Source organism: Symphodus melops, assembly GCF_947650265.1.
Source record: "Symphodus melops genome assembly, chromosome: 7".
Taxonomy (NCBI): Eukaryota; Metazoa; Chordata; class Actinopteri; order Labriformes; family Labridae; genus Symphodus; species Symphodus melops.
The window spans coordinates 24,651,275-24,664,419 of NC_136697.1; the positions used below are offsets into that span (position 1 = coordinate 24,651,275).

The following is a 13,145-nucleotide window of genomic DNA, read 5'->3' on the forward strand; positions in this document are numbered from 1 at the left end:
GGACTCTGGTGGGGGGTGGGGGGGGGGGGGCGGGGTGGGTGGAGCTTTGTGCAGTGCAGCGTGCCGCCTGGACCAGCGGTGAAATATGCTGGAAATGCCTGGAAAACTCCAGGCCCTGCTCTCCCAGGAGAGCCCCATCTATAATAGGCCTGGCTGTTTCCCTCTGCTCCCTAGCTGCAACCCTCTCCACACATAAATCTCTGCTCCCCAGTCCTGCTCTCCTCCCCCTCCTTCACGCCTGCCCTCACCCACACTCCAGCATCTCTCCTTTCTTTCCCTTCACTTCTTCCATTCAACGGCTCCTCAACCATCCTTCGCTCCTAAGCCCTCCTGCTCAGCCTCCTCCTCCTCCAAATCTTTTTTCATTTCCCCCCCCTCTCTTCTTCTCTTCTCTTCCCTGATCTGCCTCTCTATTTCCCTGCTCCTTCACTCCAGCCCTTTGCCAACTTGTAATTCTGAGCTCCGTAACCTTGTTCTACTCCTCCTTTCCTCCGTCTTCCCTCTTCTCCTTCTGGCCCCCTTTTCAGAATCTCCTCCATCCTTCCCTTTGCCGTCTTTCCTCTTCCATATTTTATCTTCTTCCAAACTTCTTCTCTCTCATAATCTACACCTCTGTTTTCCTGCTCTAACTGTTGCCAAATAAAAAAAAAAGAAGTCTCCTCCTTCTCCTGTGCAATTTCCGCTTTTCTCCTTCTTCTATCTTATGCCGTCATCATCTATTCTAGTGCTCGGCCTTTTTTTCATCCCCTCATCTCCTCTCCTTTTCTCCAAAGTTTCCTCCATTCAACTCTGCTCTCCTGCCCTCCTTTGCTCATCCAACCCTTTTTTCTCTCACCTGTTTTACATCTTTCTTCAAACTCCTCTCTTTCTCCTCTCATCTCACCTTTTCCCTCTTTGCCTTCTACCCTTCTTGTCCTCTCTTGTTGCTCCTGCTCTCCTTGTTATTTTTACTTCCCTTTGTCTCTATGCCCCCTCTGTGCCCTCCTTCACCTCCCAATTCCTCCTCATTCTCCCCTCTTGTCTCCTCTTCTTTGATCGCCTTCTTCTTTGCTTCTCCAAAATAATAAGTCAGCACTTCATTTATGCTCCATTGTCTCTTTCTCCTTCTGCCTTGTTCTCCTCCCTTCCCTCTCCTCTGCCATCTTTTCACCCAAATGTATTCCTTCTCCTCTTCCAGTTGAATTCCTCTCCCGTTTCCACCTGTTCCCTCGATCCATCTCAACGCCTCCTCTGACTGACGCCTTCATCTCTCACCGTATTTTCTGCTCCCCTTTACGCCTCCCTCCACCCTGCTCTCTTCTCTTCCTCCCCACTACTTCCTTTACTCTCACCTCACCTGTTTCTCTCTATTTGGCACCCAAACTCCTCCTTCTTCTCGTCCCATTTTGTTTTTCTGTCTTCGTCTCTTAATGTTTCCTCCTCTTCCACCCCCCCCCCCCCTCTCATTCCTTCAGACTATTGCCTTTTCAGCCAACCTGAAATCATCTCTTCTCTTGTCTTTTTCTTCTCAATCCTTCTTGTTTATTCCTGCTCCTTTTAACTCGGCCCTCCATAAACTCCCCTTCAGTTTTGCCTCTTTTCTCTCCAGCTTCATCTACACCTCTGAAGCCTTCTTCACGTTTCTGCCTGTGACTGTGTCCTCCCTCTGTCTGTTCGTCTGCTATAAGGGCCCACACTCAGACACTCCTCTGATCTTTTCTCCTACCCAAATTTCTCCCATGACCTCTCTCTCTTATTATCTTCTCCTCTTTTTCCTTGTTCCCTCACTCCGACTCTCTCCGAGCCAAACTCTGCTCCCAAACCTTCCTGCTTTCATCCTCCCTCTCCCACCTGTACTCACCCTCCCCGAGCCCCCTGGTCTCCTCTAACAACCTGAATGTTTCTCCTCTTGGTTCCTCTCTTGTGGCCTGGTCTGCACTTTTGCATCTCCCTCTACCACTCCTTTGTTTCTTCCTCTGCCCTCTTTCTCTCCATGTTTCCCTCCTCCATCTTCACCGCCCACTATCCTCCGCCCTCCCCCGCCTCTCACCTGCCCTTATCCTCTTTTCTTGTTGTCTTGCATCATCTTCTTTATTTCTTTTTTTCCCCCCCCTCTTTGCTACCCAACCCGGCTCTCTTCCTCTTTCAGCATCTTCGTCCACCTTCTCCTCCCCTTTTTCTCCTCCTAGTCTTCTCCTCCTCCCTCATTCAGACTGACATATCAGCCAGATTGACGGGTGTCAGTCCTAATACCAGTCGACGCTTTCCGTTAGGATCTTCGTTCTCTTCAGTATCTAAACTCTCACACACAAACACAAAGCACACATCACAGGAGGGAAGAGGGGGAATTTGCTGAAGTCGTTTTAGCAGATTACTAGATTATCGAGGCATCGTTGTGAATTAAGCGGCGGCTAATTGTGGCGGCTATTTTATTCATTTCCTTAATTGCTGTTACTTGTCACCACAGATTACGGTTCCTGGGCCATAAGGATATCAGATCTGTCAAGTACTGCAGGGCTGTAGGATGAATGGGCCCACACACACACACACACACACACACACACACATTTAAATAAGCTGCCACCAAGTTGTTTGAACCTACGCCGTGCTCTTAAGCAAGGCTTGTCATGTCATTTTTAATTATCTTCATTTGAGAGAAAGGCATTTTGGATTGAAGCGGATTTTCATCACCACCCAATTAGAGTGACAGAGTCAGTCAACCTTTCATGTTTGCTCGTATGGCACGATCATTATAGAACGGCACTAATGCAAGGTTTGGGCTATGACTCATACTGACGGGGCTCATGCAAGCCACGCTCATCTTCAGTGCTTCAGTTAGGAAATCCATCAGGAAGAAAAACATGTTCTTCCTCGGTCCTTAAGTTACTCGTGCAGTCTACTAATAAAACTGGTTTGTAAATGCACTTCAAAGAAGCGTCATGCCCCGGGGCCAAAAACCATCATGGGGCCCTTGAAGCCCAAAGTTCAGGTTTTTGGATTGCAGTAACTTCATTAGCGGCTGATTTCCATTTTAACATCTGACATTAAACGTTCGTATTGATTTAAAATGTCATGTTCTTGACTCGAGGAAGATTTATATTCCAGGGTTAAAATGTTTGATGGTTGAAAAATCGAGCTATGTGACAGGAAAAGGTTATGAAGGCACAGAAGACAACTCACACTTTACAGTTTAAAAGCATGATGAGTGATTGCAAACATGAATATAGTAGATATCAAATGTATCCTAACGAAATGTAATGTTAAGTAACGACTTTCTAAAAAGACAGTAAAGTCAAACTCCCTCTGGATTTTTTGTTCTCGTCTCTGCGTTCACACTGGAGGGAAGCACTTTCCTTAAGCTTTGTTCTGATTCGCTCAGGAGCTCAAACATCTCTCTTACACGTTTGATTCATGTGACTTTCTGTCCACTCAGGAACGCTGTATGTGGAGGTATAACGGCACTGAGCTATGTTTCGGTTTGAGAGACTGGTGCTACAGTGCCTGCAGGTTGATGGACCATGTCCCCAGAACAACTACTAAATACCGATCTAAGCATTTAATATTCCAATGTGTTCCATAACCGTTAATCAAACCGTTCCCTTTATGAGGTAATACTTATCATACTTGTCATATATGCGTCTGTAATTTCATTTATTATGTAATTTCTCAACTTTGTGAAATTACATAAAGAAACGGTTCACGGCATAGAAATAAAAAAAACACTGCAGTGAGTCGTGCTGCATTCATCTTAATCTTTACATGCTGTAATGCCAAAACAGTTCTGATTGAACCCACAAACCCCATCTGAGAGTATTTTTGTTTTTGATGATTCAGAAAGGAATTGCGCAACTCTTTGAGGGCGGAACAGTGGAGAGCTTGAAACTAATGATCAGAGATGATAACATACAGTCCATCACCGTGCACAGTCACAGCGAGCGGGGTATGAGAGGACTCTTGGTTATCTAGGTTAATGTACATCCATGAAGGCTAATTATAGAAAACTGGACACCTTTAGTACGATGCTTGTAGACGTTTTGAATGGCGACCTTGATGAGAATCTAAAGCAAGTCCATTTACATTTTACACGACAACATTTCCACAGACATTTTCAGAGAACTTTCGGAGGATCTCTTGATGCCATCTGAGCCCATTTCGGAGTGAACCTGTGATGATGTAAAGCATCAAACATTGATGGTTCAGCTGGGTTTCTGTTGAAGACGAGACTCAGGCCAATGGTGCCATCTCCTCCTCTCTGTGTCGGCTCTCTGAGCACTCGTGCTCAGCCTCTGTTTATCCTCAAACATCCCCTCTTGTCAACAGATTAGGACTGAACCCCGCTGTCTCTTCCTCTCTTCGTCTCTCTCTGCCTCCATCTCTCTGTCTTTTGGCCTGTCTCTTTACATCTGCGCCTCTGCTCTATTCTTGTGACGGGAGAGAAGAGTGGGAGGAGGAGGAGGGGGAGCGGGGGGGGGGGAGGGAGAAAAAGAAAGTCTATGTATGTGTGTGGTGTGTGCGTGTGTGAAAGAGAGAGTGGAGAGAGATGGGACAGGTGCTTGCGGTGCGAGAATTGCTTTACTTGCTTTGCTTGCATGATCAGGCTGCAAAAAATGTTCAGCTCTAGCAAAAGTGCTGTTCAAGAAATCAGCTCTGAGAAACAGGCTTTCCTCGCCTGTGGCCAGACCGGTACTGGCAGCACAGTGTCGGATCACAGCCACAACATGCTACACCAGATCCACACACACATTTACACAAACAGTGTCAAGCGGTGTAATTACAGAGGCCCACAGACCCGCGGTCGACCACACAGAGATGTAGTTGGCCCATGTTATGAAGCCAGGAACAGCACTGGACTGTAGAATAAACCAGCCTGCTCAGAGAGAGAGAGAGAGAGAGAGAGAGAGAGAGCGAGAGAGAGAGATGGCCAGAGCTGTCAGCAGGCAGAAGACACCTGGAAGAGTCCAAACAGGCTGAACACACATTAGACTGCAGCTGCTGCATGTTGGGGACGAATTCACTCTGATCACATTTATAGGCTTACACAGGCTCAGCTGGAGACCAGGAGCTGCTGCTCGGCTCTGTGCTCCTCTGTGCTCCTTTAGGCCTTTAGCTCCATTAGACACCTGGGCCCTGATCCGACTACACTTGACCCCAAAGTATGGTTATTCATTTTCTTTATTTCATATACTACATTAATTGGGACTGGAAACCTTGACCTTCCGGTTTCCAACCCAAGTCCCGATGGACTGAGCTACTGCCGCCCCTAATTGAATCAGTGTGATCACAAACATCTACTTGGGTACAACAACTGAGTCAGCTTGAAGAGGTGCTCGAATAACCGTCCTGTCGCTTCACAAACCATTGCATTCCAGTGTCTCGGGTCCATTTTGTCCTCTGTGCTGCACGGTACATGAGGAAGTCGGAGGAGAGTATTTGTTGGCGTCTTCCAAAAATGTCTGACTACTGTTAATTGTTACTACTTCTTTCTGCTTATTGTAGGATTTGCAAAGGAACAATGTGCTCTCCGCTGTTCTGTTCTCTATGGTTTTCTGATTTTCTGTGTTCCGTTTCTGAACTCTTTCTATTCTGCTCTCCATTGTTCTGTTGTGTTCAGGTCTCCGTTCAGTTTCTCTTTAGTAATCCTCTTCTCTGTGCCTCTCTGCTGCTCTGTTTATCTTCTGTTTCTAATGTTCGCCGTCGCTGTTTTTGCGTTAATCTTGTTTTCTGATTTGGTTCTTTCCTCTTCTTTTCAAACCCTGTCGCCTTTCTTCCAATCCATTCTGTATTGTGTGCCGTTTCTGACTTCCTCACTTTTGTTTTGCTGTTCTTCTCTCCTCAGTCTTTTTTTTTATTTCTTCTGATTTGGACTCTTGTTCTATTCCATTCTGCTCTCGTCTCCTTCCTCATTTCTAATCTGTTGTTCGGTTCTTTCTTTTTCTGCTCTGCTGTGTTCTGTTTGCTGTCTTCTGTTCTCTATAGCACCAATAATCAAACTCTCCTGGTCGGATTAACTGTCTTCTCTTTCATCCGCTACAGCCAAAGCTCTCTGCATCTTTTGCCCTAATTAATCGGATCTGCTTGGATTATTGATTGTCACAGATTTATCATTGTATCAGCTGATCCAATCTGATACATTCTAATGTAACCTCATCGAAAGACGAATGCATCCATTCTTGAGTCCAGCATGCTCAGACTCTCTCTCTCTTTTTTTTTTTTTTCCCCAAGCACATGTTCAGCTCTATTCTCTTCATTGTATGGAGAAATAATAACCTTCTATTCTCGACTGAGGCGCCCGGCTCTGCTGCAGCCTGGGAGCTCCTCTGACTGTCTGTCTGCACAGATCACAGTCTGTGGTTCATCACACCGGCGGCCTGCGGCACCGGGGACCCAGGTGCTGTGGCAGGTACACTCACACACACACACACACACACACACACACACACACACACACACACACACACACACACACACACAGGCTGTTTAACTACTCACATCAGGCCACCTCAATTAATCACCTCTGCCTTTGGAGCCATGACTGCCCTCAAACACAGACACACACTCATCCTGTCTCTCACTGAAGTGTGTGTGTGTGTGCATGTGTGTGAGGAAAGAGAAAAAGAGAGAGACAGAGAGGGTAATCTATCAAGGTGATCGATAAAAAGGGACATTAATATTAGTAATGGGGGCTCTCCTTCAGTCCACTGAATATGTCTCCGTCTTAAAAAATATGAATTTTTCTTGGCACCTGCACGTTCGCAGCAGGGGCCGCGCACGCGGACACCAGCACGCCAGACTCTGCATGCTAAGAGGAGAATGCAAGGGTCTCTATTATCTCTCACTCTCTCACAGACACACACACACACACACACTGACTTTGAGTCTCCAGGGACACTTGTGCTGGTCTTAACTCTCTGCTGTTTTTCTTAGAAACACACACAAGTAAGATTTAAGGAATGAGTGTACCTGGCGCGTGTGTGCAGTTTGTGCGTGCACGTGTGGTGGAAATTGATCTTGTGTGACTCATGTTAAAGCCAGACTGTGCATTGGATCTTCGCCTCATCAATCATCCCCAGTTGGCAGCTATGCAATGTATGTGTGCGCGCGCGTGCCTGTTTGCCCATGCGCGTGCGTGCGTGTGTTTGTAACACATCTTCTGCTGACCCACGCTGCGTTTGTTTGTGTCAACCAAATGTATCTGTTCATGCGTTGCAAAGGTCACGTCAAAGCAATGTCGCGTGCAGATGCTGCACATCTCTCTCATGAACGTGTAATTGAAGAAAAATGAACGCAACGTTTGTGTCAGCACTCTAAATCTGATTTTTTTTTTTTCCCCCAGCAGAGCGGAGACCCTGAACACCCCATGACTCTTTTCCCTTCAGCGCCTGCGGGCTATAATGATGATGTCCAGGGCAGCACAAATCTATAACAACATAACACATTTACACACGCACGCGCGCTCACACTATCACGCGCGCACACATAGCCAGACATACAGAAGCACAAACGCATGCAGAGCCAGAGCAGACAGAAAGACACCCACAAAGCGCACAGACACCCGCACAGAGCAGGGTGAAGACGCAGGGTAAAGGAGAAGAGAAGGGCATTGAACAGGAAAACTTTGGGAGTGTTTCAACATCTCTTACCTTGGTTCAAAGTGATCGCCAAAGTTATGATCCACAGGGCTGGCATGGTTCAGCCGAGCGCATTCAGATTCCTCCCCTCGGCTCTGCTTCTCCGAAAAGACACCATCAATTCCTCCCGAGCGGGTGACTTTAGTTGGAATCCTCTTTGAGTCATGAGAGTAAAAAAAGCCAAATTTAGAGCAGAAAACAAATCCAATGTCTCTTTTCCTCTTTCCTTTCTCTACTCGTTTCCTTGTTTTTCCCGTGCGTAAAACAAATCTCTCTCCACTTTTTTTGTCTGCTCCTATCTGTCTGCGTCTCTTTTCCTCTCTGCGCTCTAGATTCCCATTTAAACAGGACTGAATTCCTCTCTTCCTATTTTCCTCTCTCTCCCTCTCTCTCTCTACCCCTCTCTGCCCCCCTCCTTTCATACAATCAGTAGCACACACCCCCTCCTTCTTTCCTCCACCTCCTCCCCTCTCCAAAATCTCCGTTTTGGACAACACAGAGGAGGTGGAAGGCGCTCCAGCGGACGCAGCGAGAACTGCGCTTTCAACATGAAAACTGAAACCATCTAATGCTACAAACAAACAACTGAGAGATCCTTGCACATTTTTTGTTTTGTTTTTGTGCTTGGACAAACATCATTGTACTATTTGAATTAAAGTAAACTAAAATCGTTCAGTCAGTCTCAGGTTGCATAGGCTACACACAGGTGAACACAGTCCTGATAACGCAGATCAGAGTTTGAACAAAAATGATAATGGTTTCCCTTGTTTATTGTGAAGTTTAAGAACATGGGCGTCATGGTGAGAACGTGGAACTGACCATACAGGGCCCCAAATAAATAGAGGGGGCTTGACATATATTTCGTTTTTGTTAGGGTTTGTTCCTCTCTAAGTCTTAGCTGCAATGTAAAAAAATAAAATAAAATGGCTGAATTAATGAACATGATTCCTCATTCTTCAAATATGTATCAGTTTTAAAAGGAAACATCCTGTACTCTCTAGGCATCATCAGTTTATTAAAAAAAAAAAAAACATTTCGTTCCCTCTGAACCTTTGTCAAGTGTTTTCTCAAACAATTTTTCTGCCATGAGGAGACAATGCTCCGCCTACTGTGTGTCCAGGTGTGGGACATTTAGTCTAATTAGAAGTGCCTCTTCATCGTTAGCAGTGACAGCAGAGTCACTCACCCCAATATCAACATATATGAAGGAAAGTACAGACAGACAGACAGACAGACAGACAGACAGACAGATAGATAGATAGATAGATAGATAGATAGATAGATAGATAGATAGATAGATAGATAGATAGATAGATAGATAGATAGATAGATAGATAGATAGATAGATAGATGCAGAGCGTGTATTTGACAATAACAGTATTTGAAATATATAACTTTTATAGAATGAGTCAGTGTGAACGCTCAGTCCTTCATATTCAAACAGCTGGATGTTTTTATGAACATCCGTCTATGTGAGGACTGCGACTACTTAGAGTCTAATGAACTAGTAGCATGTGGACACTTTTAGGAGGATTACTAACCTGTGCACGGATATCAACATGTGGTAACAATATCTCCCAAACCACAGTCCATAAAAGGTGAGGGGAGGGAGAGATCAGAGGGATGAAAGGAAACCACAGAAAAAAAGGTCAACAGATTGTGAAACACATTTACTTTTATGTATTAAGAAAGAGAGAATAAGTGTGTCATTTGTTATAGAAATAAAAGGCGTCTGCTAAAATGATCACGTTACTGAAATCAAAGGTGAAGACTTGGTTCATTCTTTTTAGGGCTTTGAATTATTGCATTGTACTGCCCTCTGTTGGTCGACTGCTTTAACTGCGTAGAACAAAAATAGAACGAGTCCGGCTTTTTAAAACCTGTTAATATCTTCCACTTTGCATGTTGGGTGCAGGAGCCCTTTTATTGTTTACATCCATTAGATATTGATAAGAAAATGTTTGTAAAATGTGAACAAGATCATCAAAGAAACAAAAAGGAATACATTTAACCTTTGGTGGATAATTGACTATCAAACTATCAACACGAGGCGGAAAAATTAATTCAATGAGTTGAAACTGATTTAAATAAAAGGGTTACAGTTGAAAGCATTGGCATTTGAATATTTGAATGTGAATATGTGATATATATTGTCTTTCAGTACTGTGATGTTTCAAGACTATACTGTATAAATGAGTTGTTTTGAAGAGGTTACACACTCCAGCACGGGGACTTTCAGTGGAGTGCTAAACCCAGAATACAGTGAGCAAATATATAAACACATTCAAGAAGGTGGCAAGCCTTAAATCCCAAATCCAGCAGAACAAAATACTCACATTTCTCTTGTGTATTTGGCACAATCCACCACTGTTGACAGCTCTCTGTCTTGCAAACAAACAAGTGCACAATAAACAAGTCGTCCTACTTGACATGCATGTTGAGTATGAGGTACAACAACAGGAGGGTACCACTTATTAGGGCAGCTGTGGCTCAGTGGTGTAGTTCATCTCTGAACCGGAACCGGTCTGATTGCCAGCTCCTGCAGCAACATGTCCGCTTTACACTGAATTGCTCCTGCTGCTTCGTCAGCGGCGTATGCATGTGCATGAATGGGATTAGTTACTTCTGATGGTCACTTTACATAGCAACACTGTGGGTCGATGGGTAGGTGTGACATGTGGTGTAAAAGTGCTTTAAGTAGTTACAAAGAATATTAGAAAAGTGCTACACGAGTACAAGTCCATTTATCATTTAATGCACCAGAACATGTCACCCTGTGAATGAACGTCTGAGTATTTCGTATCACATCCCCTTGTGAAAGTTTATGAACAGTGAGAATCAACAACAACAACACAGGTGAAATTAACCCAAATGCATGTTTATTGAAGTCAACAACTGAACTGGTATTTGAACATAAAAATAAAATAAATCAAATTCTGTATGAACATACCAGCCAACAGACGCGAACCCGCCACAGCATGCGGTCAGGTCTCGTCTTGATGACATCATCAGCCATAGTACAAATTGACATACGTGACAGCACTGTTCTCATATGATATGGATATTTATTCAAAAGGAAGACTTTTCATCCAAGACAATAATCCTAAAAACAAACAAAAAGGTTTTAGTCATCGAAATAAAAATAAAGTTTTGTGAATGCAACACACATAAAGAGTGTCTCCGGAGTCTGTTTGGGTCAATTAATACACACCTCACACTCCAACACAAACACACATACACACACATATGAACAAATACACCATAGTCACAGACATCATGCCTGCGTGCATATCCAGATATGTGTGTGGATGTGTATGTACCCAAAGTGTGTGCGCGAAGTGTGTATGGGTGCACTTGAGCGAGTATCCAGTAAAGGCAACCCTATATACATGAAATTATATAAAAGTGGTTGCTGAAACAATCAAATACGCCAAAATAAATGTACTACCTTCAAGTTTTGGGAAATCTTTTTTTTTTTTAATTTTTTTTTTAAGAAAAGAAAAACAATTCATAACTGAACGAAAAAAGATTATGCACACCTCTTAAAACCCATAATTTAAAAATCAATTTGTTTACTAGAAAAAGGAGAGATGAGTGGCAGCTGGTGCGCGACTGCCTGAAGAGATGGCGGTGAAGGTTAAGTGTTGGGGCAGGACAGCTCGGACCGACTGAATTAAGGAAGAAAAAAAAACACAACGCCGTTTGCTAGAATGTGGTGACAGCTCGTCAATACTGCACTGATGCAATGAAATATGAATTAGGCTGACTGCATGTCCCACTTTACACACACTTTACCCCGACTTAGCTTTAATGTAGTAGTGGCTAGGAAAAAAAAAGGCTGAAGGAGTCCTACTTCTTTGCCACTTTTCTTCGAGTTATTCCGAGCACCATAGCTTTGAGGGATGTACTCGTGGGTCTAACTGGGTCATGGCCCTATGTTTGCAGATCAGAGAACAGAAGGGAGGTCAGCCCGGACCGACCGCCGCTCTTGTCTCAGGAGAGGGAGCTTGTCGGCACTTCTCATCTACCGTCTATCACTATCTACATTTCCAACCATTTCTCATGCAAGCTACATGCTAGCACATTAACTAAGACGAAGAACAGGACGTTACAGGCAAATACAGGTCCATTAGTTTTGAAAAAGACACTACACTTTGTTGAGTATGAGGCAGGTATTCCTTTTTCTCCATTCGCAGGATTAGACTGGGGTTAAATACAAATCAAAGATTTTTCTTCAAAGGGGGACAAGAAACCCTGTGAGACAAAGCCCGTCCTCTGGTCTGCAGACATGAAGGCTGTGCTAACACAGGGTGAGCACTGCTCTAATTTCTTTCAACTATTCATCTCTGTTTGTTTAAAGCAGTCAAGTTCACGTCCAAATAGCCTCCAGCACAATTCAAACACTGTTTTAGCCAAGTTTACAGCAGTGACGGCTTACACAGCCAACCCACATTCCTCCAAAGTAAATAAAAAAGAACGAAACAGCCGACCCTGCTTGAGGTCACATAACCCTTTGAATTTAGCTAGCTTATAGACACACTAACCAGGCTGCTTGATGTCCAAGCAGCTATCTAGCTAGGTTAGCAACAATGCGGGGAAAGGTACAGAAAAGCACAATCCCTGAACGTTCCCACCAAAAAATATAAGGTTGTACAAAAGCTATCACAGACATAACTGTCTACGGGTTGACCGACAACAGCCAATGGATTCCTCTCTTAAACACTTTGAAAAAGTGCTGCCGAGAGCCGTTAGCACACGCAGTCAAACCTACAGGCTCTACTTCTACTGTATGTTTACGTGGACTCCTGAATGAGAGCGAGACCAGCATGAGAATCAGACATCGATCAGAGATGGAGGGAGAGAGAGAGGGGAGGGAGGAAGGAGCGATGAGGAGGGGAGAGGCAGGGTGAAGGTGGATCAGGACGCAGACAGGATGATTGATTAAATAATGAGAAGAAGTGGACGAGTGAAGCAGAGGAAGGCATAAGGAGGGGGGGAAAAAGGACATTTAAGTTCCTAAATGACTTTGTTCAGTGTTAGTACAGCCAGACGCCGGCTCGGCTCCATGCCCAACAAGCCAAGCGTTGGCATGTGAACAGTCTGGAGCCCAGAGCCTCTTAGTTAGATTGCAATCAATTTCCATGACCGGGCCAAGTGGTGCTTACCTGTGCCAAAGCTAACTCTCACCCTTAATAAAACACCCTTTCTTTATGGGAACCTTTAGCGAAGCTGGCGAATGATCCCTGCTCGCTGTCAAAGAAACAAATACAGAAAGGATTGTTTTTGTTTTTTGCCAGGAAGTTTTGTCGTAATGCAAGTAGGCGTTCCGGTTTGGCTCTGCTGTCGAAAGCAAGTTTGCATTTTCACCTCCCCGGAGCAGCGGCCGTGCCAGCGTTTTAGAGGAAGTCATGATGTCACTGCTCGATGAACTAGCGCCAGGTGGCCTCTCCGTGACAGACTGCACGGGGAGAAAAACAGCCGAATCAATGTTCAGCAGGGGCCCGGGTGGTGAAGACTCCGACAAACACTTTTTGACAC

At 44.6% G+C, this 13,145-nt stretch overlaps 1 protein-coding gene across 4 annotated transcripts in view; it reads right to left on the bottom strand.

The window, feature by feature from the left end:
* The window catches only part of kirrel1b (kirre like nephrin family adhesion molecule 1b), a 73,993-nt gene extending 65,997 nt beyond the window's left edge, over nucleotides 1-7,996 (bottom strand). For all 4 annotated transcript variants that reach the window (XM_079348433.1, XM_079348431.1, XM_079348432.1 and 1 more), the window contains exon 1: nucleotides 7,620-7,996. In XM_079348433.1, the coding sequence (XP_079204559.1) occupies nucleotides 7,620-7,665 (46 nt within the window). In that variant the 5' untranslated portion in view covers nucleotides 7,666-7,996. The remainder of the gene's footprint in view (nucleotides 1-7,619) is intronic.
* Nucleotides 7,997-13,145: the final 5,149 nt, after the last annotated feature.